At 49.9% G+C, this 22,987-nt stretch overlaps 1 protein-coding gene across 14 annotated transcripts in view; it reads right to left on the reverse strand.

The window, feature by feature from the left end:
- The window catches only part of TRERF1 (transcriptional regulating factor 1), a 226,275-nt gene that overhangs the window by 30,942 nt on the left and 172,346 nt on the right, over nt 1–22,987 (reverse strand). For 10 of the 14 annotated variants that reach the window (XM_042938766.1, XM_042938763.1, XM_042938761.1 and 7 more), the window contains 4 exons: nt 7,160–8,857; nt 5,641–5,687; nt 4,633–4,783; nt 3,277–3,576 (listed from right to left, as the gene is read on the reverse strand). In XM_042938766.1, the coding sequence (XP_042794700.1) occupies nt 3,277–3,576; nt 4,633–4,783; nt 5,641–5,687; nt 7,160–8,599 (1,938 nt within the window). In that variant the 5' untranslated portion in view covers nt 8,600–8,857. The remainder of the gene's footprint in view (nt 1–3,276; nt 3,577–4,632; nt 4,784–5,640; nt 5,688–7,159; nt 8,858–22,987) is intronic. The other 4 variants (XM_042938772.1, XM_042938771.1, XM_042938774.1 and 1 more) reach the window with 2 other exon arrangements.

The following is a 22,987-nucleotide window of genomic DNA, read 5'->3' on the forward strand; positions in this document are numbered from 1 at the left end:
GCGAGTTCCGTGGCTTGACCGGGGAGAAAACTCTGGGTTGGGAGGAAATCCCTAATGTCTGGGGAGAGATGGGGGTGGTACGAATGGTGGGTGGGCAAGAAAGAATAAATTCACATTCTTTATTGCTTATCACTGCATTCCCATCTGGTGAGCGGAGTCCAGCCTGAGTGGGCCCTTTAATTCCCCACCGCTCCCAGGGGACAGACATCAGGGACAGATAACACATGTTCTGAGAAGGGGACAAGAATAATCCACTCAGGGAAGCTGGGCAGAGGCTGCGGCGAGGGGGACAGGCCTAGCCAAGGCTCCCAGGGCCAGTGACCCACACACCAGGCTCTCCTGCGAGGTAACGAGCTGAGGGCGAGCCATCTATGGTCTTTAAGGCCCTCTGCTCTCCTAAAAATGGATTTGGTCGAGCTCCCCCCTCACCACCCCTCACTAGCTCCCAGGCCTGGTAGCTCATTTGCAGCAAGCCTTTCTCCTGTGTTGCTTCCTGTCAGCAGCGTTCGTTTATTTTATGGCAGCGGCACCAAGCATAGTCTGGAAGGAAGATCTGCCACGTGGATACATATATACTAATAAGTAAACATATGCACACAAATAGATAAGCAGGGCATGCCAAAGCCAAACAGAAACAGACGTGGGTTGTGTGCCAGCATCAGCCCAGAAGAACCCAGAGCTGGGTGTGGCTGGGGAGGCCACGCAGTGGGGTTGGGAGAGGCAGTGGGGATACCTGCAGAAAAGTTCTGGACAGTCTGTGGCACCCTCCCAGGCCCTGCAGGCCAGTGCCTGTCACAGCTGTAGTTCCTGGCAATTCCTGTGCCCAGGGTAGCATCTGAGTAGGAGGCAGCAAGGGGTGATGGGAAGGGCTGGCCATGGTCATGTGACCAGCTGCCTCCAGGCCATTGACATGCTCCAGTCACCCCTCAGCTCTGGGCTCCCACTGCCACCCCTCCTGTTTGTCCCTTAGTTTCATTGTCTTCGGGAGTGCTATCCCAGCCCCTGGGAAGGAAGTCCAGAGAAACTGAGAGGTGAGGAAAGAAGAGGGGGCAGAGCCCCACCCCCCTCCGGCTCAGGCTCCCAGCTCACCCCCAGGGGGGGCTCTCCTTAGGCCAGAGTGCCACAACCTGTCTCCTCTCCCCACCAGAGGGCTCCTCACCATCTGAGGCTGAGGCGGAGAAAGAGGTCTGAGGAGAATGGGGAGAGGACATCTATGCCCCTCAAGTTGGGAAGCAATCCTAAGGCTTTATATATCCTGTTCCTGGGTAACTGATGAGGCCATCTGAGCACATGCAGACCTTGCATGACTTCAACCCTGCACCGGAATCCAGACCTCTGATCACAGGGTCAAAGGTCCCTTTTGGGCTCCCTCTACTTGAGCCTCTGGTCCTGTCACTCCAACTCTCAACTCCAGGCAAGGCTCTGAGAACCTGGGCAAGAGAAGCCACCCAGAATGTCAGACCTGGATGTCACCTGACAGGAAGCATTTGCAGGGTTCCACTTCCACCAATCTATTCAGACTCTGGAGGCGGGACCACTCACAGAGGTTTTAAAAGCTCCCCCAGAACAGGGAGATGATGAATCCAAACCCAAGCTCGGGGGGGAAACCCAGGCTCCATGAGGGGAGGGTTTCACTTGCCTGCATCCCCAGCTGGCTAGTAGCAGAGTGGGGATTAGAACTCAGGGGTCCTCCCCAGATATTTTAATTTCTTTAAGCCAAGTGTCAGGACCTTGCTTGTGTTCACTCAATTCCAGCTACATGCTTCTTCAGCGTATCTCCTTACTTATGAGTTCTCTCTCACCTTTTCCACACAGCCAGCTCCATCAATGCCTTTAAAACCCTGCTCAGAACTGTCCTCATGGTGATCTGCTGAGCAAACTCATACCAAACTCCCTCGCACCTCCCCAGCCCCCTGTTACTTTAGCTGCCCAGGGGTGCTCCCGTCCAGCCACATGCAGGGGATCGCGGTTTCTTTTCTGCCCTGGCTTTTCTCTCACTGTCTGAATTGGAGCAGGGGGTGCTGCGTGGGGCTCTGATCCCCATGTGACTAGGCGTCTTACTGTGTCCAGCTTCAGGCTGACACTTCTCTAGGGTAGCAACCGTGTCCCTCCTACCAAATCAGGAACTTCCCTGGGCAAAGGGGGAACCCGGCTCTGTCATTTCATCTTTCTGCCTGTTGCTGGCCTCCAAGTCCTTCTGGTTTATGAGAGCTCTCACCCCCAGAGGCTCCCCATTAGCTTCTCCTCTTCTGAGGCCTTGGTATTACACAGAGAACAAAGAATATTCTTTCTGGCCCTTTCTAGTTCTCTTCATTATTCTCCCTACCCCTATTATGGCCCAACCTCCACCCTCATGCCACCTGGGATCCCAGCAGCCACCTATTCTCTGAGGACAAATGTGACCCAGCATACACTTTGTGGGGAGGGAACAAGTCTGAGGTCGTCAACCATGTGGGTTACAGATTCCCTAGGGGAGGGAAAAAGGGAAGAAGGAAGGGAGAGAGAAAGAACGAAGGAGGGAGGGAAGGAAGGAAGTGGGGGGGGGGGGAAGAGATCAAATGAGAGAGAGAGAGAGAGAGAGAGAGAGACGGAGACAGAGATCTCTGCCCCAGAGCCACGCTAAGCTGCTTGGGTGAAGCAATTGGAATTTGAGAGAGAAGGAGAATTTAACAGTGAGCGAGAAACACAAATCTCTTTGCTTTCTTGGGATTGGGGGTGGGTGCCTTTCAGTGGAATTATTTTGGGAACCTTAGTAAATATCTTCCCAGGATATTTATGCAGGTGTGATACCGAAAATATCAAGCATCTGGTTAGGCTGGCCATCAGAACGGATGCCAGGGCTGCTGTATGGAGGTTCTGCTGTGCCAGGGGTTACATCTTTGACTTCTGAATTTGAGGAGGCTCGAAGATCTCGTAGGAGGAGCCGGGGCCCTGGGCAACAGCTTTTTATTACTTGGGATAGTATTTCTGTATTTTAATAGCTGTGATTACCAGCTAAGTTATCATCTTTGTTTTAATCTTGGAACCCTTTCGGGTCTCTCAGAATCTAACCCAGACAATTCGCCTGGTAGAGTAACAGACAATTTGCCTGGGTAGCAGCCAGTGTGGACAAGGATGGGATTCCCAAGGCAGCCATGGTTGTGGGGGGGTGGTGCTCAACCCGAGAGGCCAAGCCACATTGGAGCTCAGGCAAGTGACCCTGGAAGAGCTGCCCCATCTCCAGGAAAGCAAAGGGATGTTCCCACCCCAGGCAGGCGGGGCAGGGCAGCAACTCACAGCAGGCGGGTGGGGGGCAGCCCCTTGGGGTGAGTGTGGGGGAGAAAGGGTCATCCTCACGAGCACGGGCATCTCGTCGTCCGACATCGAGCTGGCTGGCTTGTCTCTGGTGGAGGGGGCGGCAACGATGCTGTTGGCGAAGCCCTGAGAGCCTGGCTTGGGCGGGAGAAGCTTGACAGGGACAGACACGGGCATGACCATAGGCGTGAGGCTTTCTGCCTCGGGAGGGAGCTGCGGTGGCGGCGGAGGCGGAGGCAGTGGCGGCTGGGGCTGAGGCGGCAGGGCCTTCTCTCCTTCCTCCTACACAGACAATAAAGGCTTTGATCCTGGGCTGAGAGCAGCCTTCCCAAAGGGGTGGGGGGATGCACTTTGCCTTTTTCGAAATGTTTTAGTACATCATGCGTGGGTGACAGAGAACCACTGCAGGGTGGTGCACTCAGGATGCAAGGCTCTGAGTCCCTTGCTTAAGTGATGCCAGTTGGCAGTGGACAAGGCCATGCAATTCTATTTTCTACATTTAAAAAATCTAGACTGTTATCACTCGCATAATTAAAACAGATATTAAACATCTGTTGTCACTGCTTTTAAAGAAAAGGATATGGACTGGTGATCAGGCACAAAACAGAACACATAAGCTCTTGTGTAGGACCTTTTAATTCTATGGGCCTCAGTTTACTCATCTGGCAAATGGAAGACAAAGCTCTTTTATCTGGTATACTCAGGCAATGGAAGTGACCTGGGTGAGCCAAAATTTTGGAGAACAGAGAGTTAATCCCACAGACTTAAATTCAGATCAACAATATCCAAAGAATTTAAGAAATTCTTCGTCGGATTTTAATCTAACTCTAAAACTGCACGGATAGTTCACCACATGGATATCCTCCCTGGATACTCCTGAGCGTATTTAAAGACCTTCCATTGCTACAGCCTAATGCTAGTGTGGACTAATGAATAGAAAATGCTGGCTGAGAGCCTGAAGGTCACGTTAGCTTTCCCGGGCCATTGGCTACTAATTTGGAAGGCCCAAGAGAACGCTGGTCTTGGGTGCTTCAAGCAGCAGAAGTTAAAAATCTACATGTTTTCTTTTGCTGTCTTTTCTAGGAGGTGGGGAGACTGGGATCTCCTAAAAAAGACTTCTAGTCCCTCTGATTTTGACCCTTGTTCATGGAACTGGTGCAAGCGGGGTCTGTTTGACCTGGCCGGCTCCTAGCGTCAAAGCTTAAGCACTCCCGTCAGGGAAGGACTGTGCCTCCCCAGGTACCCGCTTGGGGTTCACATCACTCTCTGTCTGACAGCAGCAAAGCAAAGCAAGCAGCACATGGCCTGGGAAGGGCTGGGGGGCTGGCTTCTGCTAACCTGTTTGAGGCTGGGGGAGGCTCTCATTCCCCCGTGGGACCGCATGTGGCCATTCAGGGCAGGCAGGCTCTTGAATTCCTTCAGGCAGATGGAGCACGTCAATTTGTTCTTGGCATCAAACTGCTCCCCAAACACTCCTTTTGGTTGGCCACTGCTCAAGGGTAGGGCCAAACGAAGAGGACACACACGTTGAGAAAGAGGAAGAACGACTTATCACAAGACCTCACACCCCACAATGAACCCATTTCATTTATCTAGTGCTCCCAGGGCCCCACGTGTACTATCCCAAACCAAGCCAAATTTACAGAAGGAAAACTGAGGCTCAAGAGTGGGAAAGGGCTTGCTCAAAACCGTGTAAGAGTTGAACAAAACCTGCTTCGTTCTAGGCCGTCAAGTGCTGGGTTTTTTCCTCCTCTGACCAATCACCTTTCTAGGGTCAGCTTGGGCCACCTATTCCAGAAGCCTTCCCTTAGAGACACGTGTCTAAGTCCTCTGGTTCAGGCTCCAGACTTAGCAGTTTCTCAGGTTCTGGCGCAGTATTTACCATGCCCATGATGAGGGGAGCAAGTCTGTACTATTCACTGCTGCGTTCTCAAAGCTTAGCTCTATGCCCAGCACATGGTAGGTACTCACTAAATACTGACCGAATGAACAGCGGACAGAACATGGCCTTTGGAGTCCATCCCAGCATTGCCGCTTACTTGCTGTACAACTCTAAGCTCTCTGAGCCTGTTTTCTCTTCTGTAAAGTCATAGTAATAAAGCTAACAATGGCGGAGTGCTTACTATGCGCTAGGCACATGGTAATCCTACCTACCCTCACTGAGTGGCTTTATCACACAAAATATAGAGTGCCTAGCACATGGTAAGTGCTCAAACATAACAGTTGCTATGATTATTCCTACAAACCTCTTTGAGTAATTGACTTTGAAAATGAATCTTGAGAGACAACCCTGGAAAACCTCCCAGTCTCCCCAAATGCCTACATGCCTCGTTGCATCAATCCTACCTTGACTCGGGGGACCCTGGCTGGGCTCTGCCATCAGGTAGATGCATCTAATTTTGAGCCATGCACGACACCGGAAGAAAAAAGAAAGAGAAAAAAGTGTGTTTCTGATGGAAGGAGTCTTTGAGCTGAGGGACCCCCAGGGCCTGCACTTCTAGAATGCTTCCTGAGCTCACTGGGGCCGGCAGTTCATGTCTGGGTGCTGGGTGCACCGGACACTTCTTTCCCTTGCTTTCCCCAGCCCCCCAACGCAGGACCATGCCCATTCCGGGAGCCGCCACCAGCCCCCAGCCCACCAGGACTGTCCCCCACCTTGTTCCTTCCTGTTCTCCCTGTCCACCACTCTGCGCACAGACAGGCTCCATTCCCAAGAGAGACACGGAACAGAGAGCTGGATGACACAGCAGCATGCCCGGAGGCCGCCCGCTGGTCAGGTCAGCTTTGGCCATGTCACCTTATTCTTATATTCAGAAAGGCTCTCAGTTACCACTGGGCCTGAGTGCCAAACAAGACAGGGTCAAGGGAAGTTCATCTCCAGCCTCCAACCTCCATCAGAGCCCTCTCTCCACCTATCCCAGTCCCATTCAAGGCTCCCTTCTCCCGTGAACCTGTTGTCACATGGGTGTAGCACCTGGAACATACCAAGGCATGAGTAGTGCCCAGCACACAGGGGGCCGTTTTGTGGCAAATCCATTTGGGAAACTATCAAAGGTTAGCGACAGTGGCCCACAGGCCTGCAGACAGTTTTTGTTTGGCTAGACCGATTTGAAAAGTCCTGAGTAAGAATGCCAAGAGATGGGGCATTTGTCCTCCAGGCCAGCACAGCTGGTGCCATCCCTGATGGTCTCCCGACAAGTCATTTTGCTTACTCAGTTGAACTGCCTGGATCCTGAGGGCGGCTAAGATTTTCATCTCTGAAGCTACAGGAGGTATCCCCTCTGGGAGATTCACAGCGCACATGGGCCTATTAAAGGCTCTGAGAAGCCCCTCAGCACTGCAACTTGACTCCCTTTAAGAACCGCCCCCCCCCCCCCCGCCCCGCCCCTGCCGCCACATTTATTCATCTGGAGAACCCATCCCCCCAGCCGTATCTATTAAACGTTCTATGGTAGTTCTCTTCAGAGCAATATACTTTGAGCAATGCTGTCATAACGTGGTCTCCTTCCCAAAGGGGAAACAATTTCACAAGGAATTCCCTGAGGATTCAGATCGCAGGGGGCCAGACACTCCTGCTGGATTATCCCTGGACCCTTGACTCAGGCCTTGACTGCTACATACATCATCCGGGACCTCCCGTGGTATTTTGGCCACCTCTGTCACAAGGACTGAGTTGAAATTGATTTTGTATTCCACATGCCTGGCCCGGATCTCGCCTGGCACACGTAGGTTAACGTTTGTGGGGTAAAAACAGAACAAAAAGCACTGGAGGGGCAGCAGAGAGGACGGGGCTCCGCACACACTCAGCCCTGGTTGGCCCTGCAGCACCCCGAGATACCAAGAGAAACTCCCCCCATGGGAATACCTGGGGCCACAGGGCACTGGGAGACAGCTGCTGGTGCTGAGGCCCCATGTTGTTGAGGTGGATCCCTCCGGGGGACAGGAGTGGCCGATGAGGGAGGGCACCGCTGAGCCGGTTCAGGTCCGAGCTGGCCGGGTCTCCCATTCCTGCCTCAGGAGGCCCCAGGTCGCTGTGGGAGCTCAGTATGGCCGGGGCCTGCCTGTCGCTTGGGTAAGTCTTGGGCTGACCGTCGTCGCGCTGCTGGTGCTGGGGCAGGTGGCTCTGTGGGCAGAGGGGGTGGCTGTAGGGCTGCTGGGGCTCCTGGTAGTAGTACTGGGGCATGGAGCCCAGCTGAATCAGCTGGACGGCGTGCGCCTGCTCCGGGGCGTACGGGTGGGGGTCCCTGTGATAAGAAGGGGGCTGTAGGTGCATCTGCTGCTGTTGCTGCTGCTCTTGCAAGTGCTGCATCACGGGCTGGGATGGGTAATACTGAGGTATCTGCATGGAACCCTGCCGCTGCTGTAGCTGCAGCTGCTGCTGCGGCTGCTGAGGCTGTGGTGGGCGAATCTGCTGCTGCTGTTGCTGCTGCTGCTGCTGCTGCATTTCTTGCATGGCCATCTGCTGCTGCCCGGCTTGCTGCTGTTGCGGCTGCGGGTAATACTGGTGCTGTTGCATCTGTGGCACGTGCTGGGACAGCATCTGTGGGGCCTGCAGTGGCTGTCCGCCTTGCACTGGCATCTGCGCCAGTGGCTGCTGGTAGTCATAATACAGATGCCCTTGGCTAGGGTGTGGCCCTACCTGGAGAGTTGATTTGGACAGCCCGCCAGCGAAACCAGGATGAGCCTGCTGGGGCACCTGCTGGTAGCGAGAAGGAATAGCCGGCGCTGGGGGCTCCACGGGTTTCTGGGCCAGCAACTGGCGGAGGGCACTGTCAGGGGCTCCGTCCATCACTGCCGACTGGGTGTGCAGCACCTGGGCCATATTGTTGACCTGAATTCGCAGGTTCTGGTTGGCAAACACCTGGGTGAAGGAGTCTAGCTTGTGCAGGACACCGCTGGTGAGTTTCTGGGTCCGGATCTCGCTGGCCTGGGAGTAGGTATATTGGTAGCCATCGGTGGCCTCAGCCTGGGCCGGTGTCCCCCACATCATGTTTGAGTTGGTCAGGCCGCCACGGAGCTGGACGTGGTTTCCGGGTCCTGTATGACTTCCCCACCCTCCCTGCCTCGAGGTATCTACTTGGCCAAGGTTTTTGGAACCAACAGGCAAGCCTAGACCATCCCGAGTATCTTGAGGGAAGTGGGGGGAGATGGGCGATGCCTGAGGGGCATCCATTCCAGCCCCGGCGACTGTATTCCCATAGTTGTGGTTCAGCCCGCCGTGGATGCCAAGTGGTGGCTGTTGGTAGAAAAGGTTCTCACCACTGTGGGCCACGTGATTGGTCTTGTATAGTTGCTGATCCCCCATGGCGCCTGCCTTGGTCGTGAACGTCCAGCCACAAAACCATAAAAAAAGGTCAATGAGACAAACCCAAAAGGACTGAAACCCTGAGAAGCTGAGAGGAGGCGTCCACACTATTCCACGGCTGACATGTCTGTGGACGTGGCTGCAGCCAGATGTTCCTGTTGGCCTGTACCACTCATGTGCAGAGCGGGGGGTTTTACATCCTCACCCGGGCTGAGGTATGGACCAAACACCACCGTGGCGAAGAGATGACGCTCACACCTGCAAGACAAGATGCAAAGCACAGGACAGGATTTACTTGGATGCTCTGCACGAGCAATTACATCTACCACGACCAGTTACAGAATTAAATACAAAACAGGAGACTTGATTAGAAATAGCCTGTTTCATACACTGCACACCCTTTACACTGATTCTGCAGATCTGGACCCTCATGTGAGACATGAACTCTCTTCCTTTCAAGCCATTGCTCAATGGCTCATTAGCTTATTGATCTGTTAATTCATTGTTTTGCTCACTGATTAATTCATCCATTCTTCTGGGACTCGGCTATTGAAAGACCAGCACTATCCTAGGACCTGCAGGGGATAGGAAGAAGTTTAGGACATTTCATTTATCAACTCCTCCGCCCAGCAAACACTTACTGGACACCTACTAAGCGTAAGGCACAATGCCAAGAAATGATTAGGACGTGGGCCAGCTCTTGAGACGCTTATAGTTAGAAAAGGTGATGATAGGTCACATGAATAAGTATGATACAAGGAGAAAAGAGATGCATGTAATAAAAAGGTAAAAATAACAGACATGGGGGGGGGGGCGCCTGGGTGGCTCAGTTGGTTAAGCGTCTGACTTCAGCTCAGGTCATGATCTCCCAGTTCACGAGTTCGAGCCCCGCGTCAGGCTCTGTGCTGACAGCTCGGAGCCTGGAGCCTGCTTCGGATTCTGTGTCTCCCTTTCTCTCTGCCCCGCGCCCCACTCACACTCTGTCTCTCTCTCAAAAATAAACATTTAAAAAAATTAAAAAAAAATAACAGATATGGGAACATAGACTAGAAAGCTTATGCTGGATATGAAACAGAACTGGATAAATTTCCAAGGAGGAGTACTGCACATGCTAGTCTGCCTGTTAGCTCAACACAGTTCCTCACTTTCTGAGGTTCCTGCTCAGGGAAACATGTATGCACAGTGATAACCTGGCACGAAAAAACCACGGTGGGACAAGTCTTAGGAACATGAACTAGGGAATTTGGAGAGACTGGTCTAGTCCGGTGTGAGTCTCACAGGTTCTATAGGGGACTTCTCTTTTTCTTTTTTTTCAAAATAATTATTTTGGGGAGAGCACAAACGGGGGGGGGAAGTGCAGAGGATCCGTAGTGGGCTCTACGCTGACAGACTGACAGCGGAGCTCGATGTGGGGCTCGAACTCATGACCTGTGAAGTCATGACCTGAGCTGAAATCAGATGCTTAACTGACTGAGCCACTCAGGTGCCCCCCCGCCCTTTTTAAAAAAATGTTTTAGGGGACTTCTAGCTGGAATATGTAAACCCCTGGCAATACACGAAGACCTTTAAGCACTACACTGCAATCAAAGTTTGTTTGTTTTTTAACTTTTATTTGAGAGAGAGAGTGTGTGCAAGTGGGGGAGGGGTGGGGGGGGAGAGAGAGAGAGAGAGAGAGAGAGAGAGAGAGAGAGAACATCTTAAAAAAATTTTTTTTAATCTTTATTTATTTTTGAGAGAGAGAGAGAAAGAGAGAGAAAGAGAGAGAGAGAGAGAGAGAGAGAGACACACACAGACAGAGCACAAGCAGGGGAGGAACAGAGAGAGAAGGAGACACAGAATCCGAAACAGTTTCAGGCTCCAAGCTGTCAGCACAGAGCCTGATGAGGGGCTTGAACTCACGAACTGTGAGATCATGACCTGAGCCAAAGTCAGACCCTTAACTGACTGAGCCCCCCAGGAGCCCCGATAGAGAGAGAATCTTAAGCAGGCTCCATGGCATAGGTCTTGATCCCACGACACTGGGATCATGACCTAAGCTGAAATCAAGAGTAGGACGCTCAATGGACTGAGCCAGTCAGGCACCCCTCAAAGTTTTAAGAGAAAACTCAATTCCTAGATCCTTGAACTTCCACAGAAGCTGTTTTCTAGAACTGATCGGTGACGAAGGTACGAGATGACCTTTATACCTGCACTCTCACAACAGCCCTCTTCCTCTACAAAAGAAAGACAAACTTCTTACCTCACCCCAAACCTTAACTGGGTTTATTATCGCCCCAGTAAACCCCCCTCCCCCCACGCAAAAGGACACCTAGAAAGCTAAGGGGGAAAAAATAACCACTCTAAAATGAGTAGTGAATCATTTATTGGAAGCTGGACGGTTTCCAATTCTTCTGTTGCTGTTGTTGTTAGGAAGGCCTAATAGAAGTAATTAAAATCTAATTGTTCGCGATAGATCACTAGGTGATTTCTGGCATATAATTCAGAAGCAGATCAAGAACTGAGTGATCCTGCTTTAGAACAAAACTTCCATTTCTGTCAGTTCATGTGAATGAGGGTTTTCAGGGCTTACATCTATATGAATGAAAAACGGAAATGTAATCAAGCTGGCCCCTGTCTCCTACAATATATAATATTCTTCCATGGATATGGAAACAGATCGGAGAAATAACCCAGTGCCAGCCGTATTTCATTTCTGGACCGAGTGATAGCTGTTATGGGCGTGCACACACTGACAACTCAAGCTGTGTGCTCCGATCTGCTCACACACAGGTGTGTTTGCTGTAAGTCAATAAAAAAAAAAAAAAAAAAGAAGTATTCTAAAAAGTCATCCAGTGTTACCATTCTTAGTATCATTTTACTTATGTTTGTTCATTATTTATCTGAGTTAGCAATACGTTGATGTCGTTTTGATCATTTGTGTCCTATTAATAGCTGTTAACAATAACTCAAACCAGAAGAAAACTTTAATACGTCGCGCTTGACGATTTCAGGAAATTAAAAAAAGTTTTAATTTCATATACAATTGGCACAGAGAAATATGATAGGGAAACAAACAAAAGAGTTTTAAGCATAAAAATATATTAGATATATTCCATTAGGATAAAATGCCACGGGGGAAGTAAAACAAATAAAATTTCAAGAAGAAATTTTCCTTCAAGAAGGAACACGGACTGTTAGTGAAGAACATGCTCATGCATTTTTAAAATGGATGATGGTGGGTAGCAAATTCCTATGGTGTTTAGATTCCACTGGATAAATTTAAAACAGTGACGTAGTAGTTTTACTTAAAAATAATCAATGTGTACAACATAGTGGAAATTGCGTCTTCTGCAAATGTATGATGAAAAAATGTAGATGTAAACCTGAAATGTGTGAGGTGTTTATTTACATTTACCATATTCTTTAAAAATTTACTTATTTATTTTTTAGTTTACATCCAAGTTAGTTAGCAGATAGTGAAATAATGATTTCAGGAGTAGATTCCAGTGATTCATGCCCTATGTCTAATACCCAGTGCTCATCCCAACAAGTGCCCTCCTTAATACCCATTGCCCATGTTAGCTCATCCCCTTACCCACAACCCCTCCGGCAACCCTGTTTGTTCTCTGTGTTTAAGACTCTCTTATGTTTTGTCCCCCTCCTTGTTTTTATATTACTTTTGCTTCCCTTCCCTTATGTTCATCTGTTTTGTATCTTAAATTCTTCATATGAGTGAAGTCATATGATAATTTGTCTTTCTCTGACTGGCTAATTTCGCTTAGCATAATACCCTCTGGTTCCATCCATGTTGTTGCAAATGGCTACCACATCCTTTTTTTTTTTTTTTAAACTTTTTTTAAACGTTTATTTATTTTTGGGACAGAGAGAGACAGAGCATGAACGGGGGAGGGGCAGAGAGAGAGGGAGACACAGAATCGGAAGCAGGCTCCAGGCTCTGAGCCATCAGCCCAGAGTCTGACGCGGGGCCCGAACTCATGGACCATGAGATCGTGACCTGAGCTGAAGTCGGACACTTAACCGACTGAGCCACCCAGGCGCCCTGGCTACCACATCCTTTTATGAAGGATTTTAAGCAGAAAAGTTGGAAGACCATGTCAGTTTCCCCCTCCGACCAGGTGCTAGACTGAGTTGGTCTCTGTCCCGTTCTGAACGATGAGAGATGGATAAATTCAGAGGGAGGGATTTGGCTTGGTTTGGTAGAATGAAGGGTGGATGAAGGGAAGCAGTGGGAGGAAACCATGGTTGGCCAAAGACAGCTGGAGTAGATCCTGATGTGGCCAGGAATGGCTGCCCAAGGCTTCCAAGGAGAGGCACAAGGATGCTGGGTGTGACGGTGCTGAACTTCTAAAGCAGGGAGACCAGCTCCCTTCATTCAAAATGTGGTCCGTATCACCTGGAAGCTTATGAGACATTCAGTCTCAGGCTTCAGCCTACATCTACTGAATCAGGATCTGCATTTTATGAAGACCCTCGAGTGATTCGTGTGCACATTAAAATTTGAGAAGTCATGGATTAGTAGGCTCTCGCTGCATCCAGGCGAGACATAATTAAGATGGTGAGCAGAAGAACAGAGGGAGAAATGAGAGAAACACCCCCTGTGTTGCCAATAGGAAGTGACCCTCCTTCAGGGGTTTATGGCCCAGTCTGAGGAGACACCCTCCCCTTTTCTCAAGCAAGCTCTCTCCCTTGACATCTTCACTCACCACTATATCTTGCTGACTCCCAATCACTACCCCCAGCCCCACTGCCTGCCCCAAATTCTACTTGCATGCTCAAATGCCAAGTCAACATCATGTTCCCCCAAATGGATGCTCCTCCAAACTCTTGCCCTTGACTCCTCCCTCTCCCTTGACCAATCACCATCATGACCTATCAGTTTACCTAATATTCTCTTAACTGTATCCATTTTTCTCTGGTTCCCCTACCACCACATTAATCCAAGACACCTCATCTGTCTTCCAGACTATCCCAACAGCCTTTCTACTGGTCTCTCTGCCTTGAGTCTTGCCCATGCTCCAGACAGCGGCAGCAGAATAAGCGTTTCAAACATAACTCTGATCCCATCACTGTTCAAAATCCTTTGATGGCATATCCTAGTGCTCGTAGGTTAAAAATCAAAATCATGAACAAGGCCGATCAGGCTCTGCAGTTTCTCCCAACCTGGTGGTGTATCTCTCTTCTCTTTGTTATTTACCCCCTTCCCATCCCACCACTCCAAGCCATTCTGGTCTTCTCTCAGTTTCTTTCTTTTTTTTTTCTAATTGTAAATTTCCTATTATTTATTTATTTTTTAAAATATAATTTATTGTCAAATTGGCTAACATACAGTGTGTAAAGTGTGCTCTTTACACAGGGGGTAGATTCCCATGGTTTATCGCTTACATACAACACCCAGTCAACAAATGCCCCCCTCAATGCCCACCACCCATTTCCCCCTCTCCCCCACCCCTCTTCTCTCAGTTTCTTGACGCTGCCATGCTGCCTTCCACCACAGGGTCTTTGCATATGCTGGTGTCCCCCCAATCCCCTAATTTGGAGAGCTGTTCTTTTCCCCAACCTCTTCATCCAGTCATGTCCTGAGCATCCTTCAGATCGCAGCTTAGACTACATTTCCTAAGGAAGTCTACCCTGACCCCAACCACAAGTCAATATCAGGGTCATTTCTCATACATTTTCATAAAACCACATTCCTTTCTTTCAAACCACTCTTCTCAGCCTGTAATTATACTTCCACCAGTGTCATTATTTGATTACTGGATCTTTCTTTATAAGGGCAGGAACCATGTCTCCCCACACCGACCATAATGTCCAGCATACTGTAGGCTCTCCAATAAGGATTTGTTGAAGGAGAGGTAATATGTGTTGAATGAATGAAGAAAAAAAAACCCGACAATGATCAAGTGTCCCACTGAATTGGTGCTGGCAGAAAAAGACACTCAGTGTAGGCTGAGTGTGTGTTAAGTTCTTCTGGAGGACAGTAAGAGTCACCTGGGTCTTGAGGGACAAATAAGGTTTATGCAGAGACGAGAGGACCAGGAAGGTACTCCAGCCAAGGGAACGGTGTGCACAAAAGCACGAAGTCAGGTGCAGGTGCCCATGTCAGGAACTCACCAATGATCAGACTGAATTTGTAAGGTAGGGATAAACTGTGGGGGCTTTAAAATGACCTTCAGCAGTGTTATCCTGTGGGCATTAGGCCTGGTGATAACACAATGCCCTGCCTAGCTTAAACCTCACCACTAAACCCTCCTCAAAAGGCTTTCTTTGCACCACGTTACCTCCCACAGGAAGAATTACTTATCGAAACTCACCAGATTCTGACCATGACCTGATTTCATGTCCCTCCACCGTGCCCCTGTGGGTGGAAGCTAGATAATTTTACTTCTGTTGATGTGTCTGCTTTGTGTTCTGAGCTACAGGATTCTATTCCTTAATTCCCTCATATTTTCAAAACTGGAAAGGTAGTTTATTTACAAGTATAGAACCCTGCAAAGTTAGAGGTGGGCTCCCAAATTGTGATTCCTGGGTCAGCAGTATAAGCATCACACGGGCACTCGTTATGAACGTTAATTCTTGGCCCCCACCCAGACCACTGAATCAGAAACTTGGTTGGTGGGGGGGCGGGGGGAGCAGTCTGTGTTTCAACGGGCCCTCCTGTTGAGTCTGATGCCCTCTCAAGCTGAAGACCACTGTAAAGGTCATCTAGTCTGCCCACATTACAGATGGAGAAGTTTAGGCCCACAGACGTAACTACTACCGGGCCCAGAATAGTGTCTGGTTCACAGCGGCAGGCATTTAAGAATCATACATGGAATGGAAGAGAGAAGAAAATGACTTCCCTAAGAAGACCTAAGGAGGTAATAGCAAAACTACGTGCTATTTATTTTACATTGAATATATATATATTTTATTTTTTTAAATGTTTATTTTTGAGAGAGAGAGAGAGAGAGAGAGAGAGAGAGAGAGAACATGAGAAGGAGAGGGGCAGAGAGAAAGAGGGACAGAGGATCTGAAGTGGGCTCCGTGCTGACAGCAGAGAGCCCGATGTGGGGCTTGAACTCATGAACCGTGAGATCATGACCCGAGTTGAAGTCAGATGCTTAACCGACTGAGTCACCCAGGGCCCCCAAATTTATATATATATTTTTAAATAGGAAATGCATCTAAGGGGTTCAAAATTCAAGAAGTGTAACAGTATACAAAAGAGTGAAAACTACCCCAAGTAAATAAATGCTTGAAAATAAAGTGAAAAGTTAGAGCAAAATTTTTAAAAAGGGTATACATGAAAAGTCCTCCTCCTATCCTTGTCCCCAGAACCGAGCAACCCAGTCCTTTTGGGACAATCAGATTCCGGTGTATTCTAGAAACATTTTATGCTCACACAAGAATGCTGGTACACACTCCCACCTCCGTTCCATGCCTTTTGCAAAGACGGTAGCATGCCACATTTCGGCATCTTGTCAAAGGGTATTTTATTTTATTTTATTTTATTTTATTTTATTTATTTTTGAGACAGAGAGAGACAGAGCATGAACAGGGGAGGGGCAGAGAAAGAGGGAGACACAGAATCCGAAGCAGGCTCCAGGCTCTGAACTGTCGGCACAGAGCCCGACGCGGGGCTCGAACCCACGGACCGTGAGATCATGACCTGAGCCGAAGTCGGCCGCTTAATCGACCGAGCCACCCAGGCGCCCCATCAAAGGGTATTTTAAATATACCATTTACCACCTAGAAACTGTTCTTCTTGGTGGATTAGTCAATCTCCTAGAATTGTCATAATACCAACTCAGGAGTCAAGTCTTAATAATTTTTCTAATAATGTCTTGCTCAGTATGTAAAACACTTCCTATTGGATAACTGGCACCAGGAGCTTTTTCATGCACGAACAAATGAAACAGAACTTACTACTTTCACATTTCTGTGATCAGTTCTTTCCTTAGAGCCAGGCTCGGGGATTCCAGAGTGGAATCAACAAAAAAATGCTCACTCGGAAACTGAGGTGCCCTCTCTGTTCCCCCGGAAGCATTACAGCCACACGACCTGCATCCATGCCCATCTGCCCACTGGCTGTGCAGTCATTTCCAAGGTAGGGACAGCATTCTACCCATCTTGTGTGTCCCAGTGACTGGGACACAGCAAATGCTCCATCAACGCTCCGCGAACTGAAAAGCTGAGCCAAACAAATGAGACGTAGCGCACTTCACCCCTGACATGGACCCAGGGACAGAACCTATTATTTTCTGTTTCAGGCCGAGTGCTCTGTAAAGCGCCCGATTCATGGAATACGGTAGATTATAAGGCTCTATGCAGACTTCTCAGCACAGGAGTTTTTCTGCACAGGGCCAGCTAGTAAATATTTTCAGGTCTGCAGCATGAAAGCAGCCACAAAATCATATATCCATGAATGGGCGTGGCTGTATTCGAATACAACTTGATTTATGGACACGGAAATTGGAATCGGGGCAGAATTTTCACGTATCAGGAAATATTACTGTTTTTTCTTATGATTTTTCTTCAACCGTGTAAAAAATGTAAAAACCCTTAGCTCACAGGTGGTACAAGGCTAGGTGTAGGCTGGTTTTGGCCCCAGCCAAAGTTTGCCGACCCTTATTCTGGTGCATCAAAGTCTCCCCCCCCACCCACCCCACTCCCTCTGCACCCCCAGGGCACCAGGAGACAGAACACAATCTTCAAGGAGGATATGTGTCCAAAAGGACTACCCTTTGAACCAGAAAGAGAGAGAGGGAGGAAGTTGACTTTGGCCGAGGACCCAGCGGGACTTGTTTGCTTATAATTCAGCAGGGGTAACACCCTGCTCCCGCCAGACCACCACCGCTCGCTGGAGGAAGAAAAACCAAAAAGATTTTCCTTCTTCCGACACTGGGTCATCATTCAGAGACTGTATACACAATTCCCCAAATGACTTGGCTTGGGTTTTAGGCAAGCCCTTCCCCTCAGGTCTGTCAAAGGAGCTCCATTTGGATTCTCCTGGGATTCTCCTCAATCCAGCTCTCTCCCCAGCTCCCCAAGGAGGCAGAGGCCAAGGGCAGCTCTCCAAGACGTGGGCCCATGGTTCATGGTCTCCGTTACAGCAACGTTGTTGTTCTAAATACTTTCTAATTAGTCTTCTGAATAAAGCCGGTGGGTATTTTATAATCCTATAACCCAATTACCACGGACAAGTTCTGCCAACGACAGTGATTAGCACTGAAACGTCCCCCCTCTCAGAGTGACTGGCCTGCTCTTGTTCCTTGGTGGCCCGCTGCTCCTTGCCCTGGGTCTCTGCTGACCCTCCACTGTGGGAGGACTTCCAAGACTTCCTTTGGGCTCCAAGGGACACTTATTCCTCCTTCTTTCAGACTCATCTTGTGGCATCAACTGTCACTCTAATAAGCCCAGGAACGAGGAAGAAACCTGACTCACAGCCTGGGAACCTGCAAAATGGAGTCTGGATTTTGCTTCTTGCGGACAGCTCTCCATCAGGAAATGGTGACTGGAGATATTTCACTTTCTGATGTGCGGGTTTCTGGTCCTCACTGTCACTGCTCTCTCCTCTGGGCTAGCAGTAGTTCTCGACCAGGGAATTAACACTGTCCTCCCCTGGTGGCGACTGCCACAGGCCCCTTCTGTCCAACCCCAGCTGGCATGGAGGATGTGGATGCTGAGGATGTGGGGAGATAAGGGACCAAAGGAATCTAGGATGGCTTCCTGGAGGAGGCGGCTATGGTTGGAGCATGCCTTGTTGATATATTCCTGTATATAGTTTTTCAAACCACCCTCCTCCACAAATGGCTAGGCCTGGGTAGAGATATTAGGGATATGGGCATTGACTCTATGATATGGTACAGTTAAAGATTTTATTTTTATTTTTTTAAGTAATCTCTCCACCCAGTGTGGGGCTCGAACTCACAACCCCAAGATCAAGAGTCGCATGCTCTACTGCCTGAGCCAGCCAGGAGCCCCACATGATATGGTGCAGTTAGATAGAGGGGCAAAGGAGGAGCCAAAAGGAGACCTGGGCTTTGGCTCCACTGACTCTCTGTGTGAAAGTGGGCAAGTCATTTGCCCTTCCTGGACCTTGGCCATGTGTTTATACATCCAGAACTACTACTAAGCCAAGTTTTTCTAGAGGAAGCCTAAACAAGATGCGTAAAATCCCTGCCTCACCTTTTATCAACTTGTAGAGGCTGCTAACTGTTCGGCATCTAATTAGCATTCCAGGTGTGAAACTGGCAACGGTTCAGGGGCAAATGCACCCAGCTTGGATACCACTGGTGTCTATGTCCTCTGGGACAGAGAAGTGAAGAGAGGAGGAGGCAGCTGATGTGAACTGACGTGGCCCAGCCCTTCCTGACTCCCAGCACCGCCGGACGTAGCTGCTCTGGGAGACCAGAGTGAGGCTTGCTTATTCGCACCCAGTGAGATCCACATTCCTCACATGAGTACAGATAAAGTCAGTTACATCCCAGGGAGAAGCTGACACGTGGAGGCAGCGTAGGAAACAATGACCCCACACTTAGGGCACCTTAGGTCTTAAGGGAGAGATACAATAGGCTCTGGGTGGGGTATGCCAGGGACGAGGTCCACACGGGTTGCCTGATCCTCCAGGAAGGCTCCTCCCAACTACAGCTGGTCCCTCCTGGTGACGGGGAGGTTGACAGATGACGCAGCCAAGAGGTCTGCAGAGAGAGGGTGGGGCAGGGGAATCACCTGAACAATCCCCACATGAGTCGCTGAGTGACCCAAACACCGGCTACTCCATAATTACAAGGTTCTCCTAAGAAGGAGTTGTTAGGAGAGTTTCAGAATCAACCAGCAACCATACTGAAGACCTACCTGTGCCAGGAGACTTGACCAGGTCATTGCCGTTGGCCTCAAGAGGCCTACAGCTGAGCGGACTGGGGACTTCATGGCCACTGCCCACCCTTTATGTTCTTTCAGACAACCTCACACCAAGGACCTCCTGCACCAGGACTCTGCTAAAGGGAGATCAAAACCTGAAAACCTGCACTTTAAGCTCACAGTCTGGGGCGGGGAGGGGGCAGGGGCGGGGCTTCCTAAAGACTCCAAGGAATTTCACAAGGAGGAGGCAAAGGAGGACCTCAAAGGGGGCAGGGGCGAGGTCATTCCCACCAGGGCCCATGAGGCACAGTGGGCAGACCCTTGCTGTTGGGGACAGGGGTGCGTATCTCTGTAGGGTGTCCATCTGGAGGGGTCCGGGCCTGGGGCCACAGGGAGGATCCACCACTCCTGCCCCCGAGGACCGAGGACACCGCTTTTGTGAATCAACACTTGGGACTACAGCCAAAGAAAGGATCCTCATCCCTGAAGCTGTCCAGGGCAGGGCAGGGTAGGGTAGGGCAGGGCAGGGCTGGGAGAATGGAAGATTCCCCTCCAGCTGCTCTGACGAAGCCGTAGGGAGTGTAGGGGATGAAGACGGGCTGGAAGGTAGGTAGATCTGGGGGGTAGATCTGACTCCTTTACCTTGCCTCCGACCTCAGGGTGAATTATTATTACCATTTTTAAATTTTTTAATGTTTGTTTATTTTTGAGAGAGGGAGAGACAGAGCACGAGTGGGGGAGGAGCAGAGAGAGAGGAAGACACAGAATCCGAGGGAGTCTCTGGGCTCTGAGCTGTCAGCACAGAGTCTGATGCAGGGCTCAATCCCATGAATCATGAGATTATGACCTGAGCCGCAGTCGGACAGGGGTTCAGCTCCCAAATGGAGCAGCTGGCTTGGCTTTGGTCTGAGGTCTTCAAAGACATCAGGATATAAGAAACAAATGTCCCTGGACACCCAAGGTCTTAAAGATGGGGTCGGGGTCTTGGGGAAAACACACTTCTTCGTGGAACACAGCTTACAGCTCACTGGGAAACAAAGTAAGTGATGCTCCCTTGTATGTAAAATAATTGCGCCTCAGTGTTCTTTGTGCGTGGGGTGTCTGTTGGTCTCCAGGAGGTTCCATGGGTTATGACGTCAGTGCCACGTTTGGGCATTCTGTAAACAGCAGCAACACAGCCCCACTCTGGGGCAATGCCATGGCCCCTAGGCTCTTCACTTGGAAGATAAGGGGGCTAAGTCAAGCATCCGCACGGCCCTTTCTGGCTCGGAGTTCTAAGACTTTGGGGGGAATTGTGGGACAAGCTAGAGGGACCTCTGTGTCAGGGGCTGGAGGCCTTCCCAGAGGCACTTCCTGAGTGGCTCCCTCCGCCAGGCCCCCGTGGATTGGATTCGGGCCCATCATCATGGCGCATGCCCCCACCTTTCCAGATCTGAGGGCAGCTGGAATCCCATCTTGCTCAGCCCTGGGACCCAGCCTGTGCCTCACGCCTGGCACCATGTAGGTGTTTGCTCAGTGAAGCCAGACACAGGGCCTCAGAGCCCACCTCAAACGTCCTGTCACCCTGTAGCCCCCTGACCAAGATGTGACTCAGTGGCCTTGCTGCCCCAAGATGTCTCCTTTGTTCTTTGTTGTGCTGAGGGAGGTTGCCCTGCTCACTCAGATGACAGGGGCTCCTTGTCCCAGGGCCCTCAGGAAGCTGCTGAGTGCAGGGAAGCAAATAGTAAACAGACCACGGGGGTGAACATCCTGCAAGGGACAAGCTGATAGAGCTGTGGAGACCAGTTTTGTCAGGAGGGCCTTCGTTCCAAATCACAGCATGCCACGATGAAGAAAAACTATGATTTAGGGGCGCCTGGGTGGCTCAGCCGGTTAAGCGCCTGACTCTTGGTTTTGGCTCAGGTCACGATCTTCATGGTTCACGCGTTCGGGCCCCGAATCTGGTTCTATGATGGCAGCACGGAGCCTGCTTGGGATTCTCTCTCTCCGCCCCTCCCCCATGCATACTGTCTCTGTCTCTCTCAAAACAAATAAATACACAAAACAAAATTAAAAAAAAAAAAGAAAAGAAAACCTGTGTGCTTTAATTTATAGATGCTTCTAAGGATTCAAATATTATAAAGCTGGAAGTGAACATGCCCGACAACCCCCTCACCCGAGATTCCCACTGTCAACAGTGGGAATGTGGATGATGTGGAAAGCCACAAGGGTTGGTTTCCATCTACCCAAACGGCTACTGAGAGGCCTCAGGGAATCAGGAGGGTATCTTACCTTTTCTGAATTTGCTCTCTCCTCTGGTAATCCTTTATATCCCCGAGAAGCCCCCAAACCTGTCTGGACTTGCCCAAGTCCGATATCCAGTTGGTCACTGGCCACCATTATCTCTCTGTCTCAAATTCTTGCCCAGACAACTTCCCTTTGCTGCTCTAAGACCAGGGCGCTGCCGTGAGGCATCCCCCAGGGGCCCCTGTGGCTGAAATCAGAGGGTGGAAATAGAGCCCCTAAAGGCTGGGGGCCTCGGGGAGAGTGAGAACCAAACCGCAGAGGGAGGATTTACAGGCCCAGACATGCATCCTTCTGCTTGTTGGAAATATCACTCCATCAGGGAGTCACCTCAGATATTCTATTTTCCAACCAAGGCCAGAATTTAAGTTCTAAAGGCGCAGAATTGTGTCTTAATAGCTCTATTTTTATGTCTCGCCCTCCCTTCTCCACTGTGTCGTGACCAGTGTTGGGCCCAAAGCAGATCCACTCAGTGTTCACAGAATTCGGCAAACAAGTTTGTCAAACATGAGTGCTGTGTGCCTGGCTAAGGACCAGGAGGTGAAGGAGACACTCCTCTTTCCAGGAAGCTGGTGAGGCCCAGGGTTAAGCCTCGGATGCCAGCATAAGATTGTCCCCAACAGTGCCCAGGTGTCCTCCAGCCCCGGGTGGAGGACGACTGCGGGGAGGTGCTGATGGGAGGGCAGCAGGACAGACACCCAATGCCATGCGGGTGAGCTGGACTAACGCTACCGGGCAGATGGGAAGGAAGAATGATAAAGATAAAGAAGAATGGTAAAGAAAGATAACAGCTAACACGCATGTGATGCTGACCTCGGGCCACACACAGTGCCAAGTCCCTTACACGCCCCTCACACAACCCCCCCAGGTGGGAACCTGCACCCATCACACTTCACTACCCTACCCATCTCCCACTGACACCCTGTGACAGCATTGATGTGCCCCCTATGAATCTCTCCAAGACTCTCTTCAGGATATACACCCAGGAGTTCAGAATTCCCCTTCTAGTAAGCTGGTTACAGACAACAGATGGACACATCCAAACAACCTAGACACAAGCATACACACTGTGGCATTGTATTGAATAGCCAAAGATCGACATCATCTCAAATGCCAATCACTAAGGGACTGATTAAAGATAATTAAGGAATAACCACACAATGGAATACTATGCAGCTGTTAAAAAGAGCGAAGAAACTCTCTGTGAACTGATATGGAAAGCTTTCCAAAATTAAAATAGAATATACATATAGGGGCGCCTGG

The sequence above is a fragment of the Panthera leo genome, chromosome B2 (genome assembly GCF_018350215.1).
Source record: "Panthera leo isolate Ple1 chromosome B2, P.leo_Ple1_pat1.1, whole genome shotgun sequence".
NCBI lineage: Eukaryota > Metazoa > Chordata > Mammalia > Carnivora > Felidae > Panthera > Panthera leo.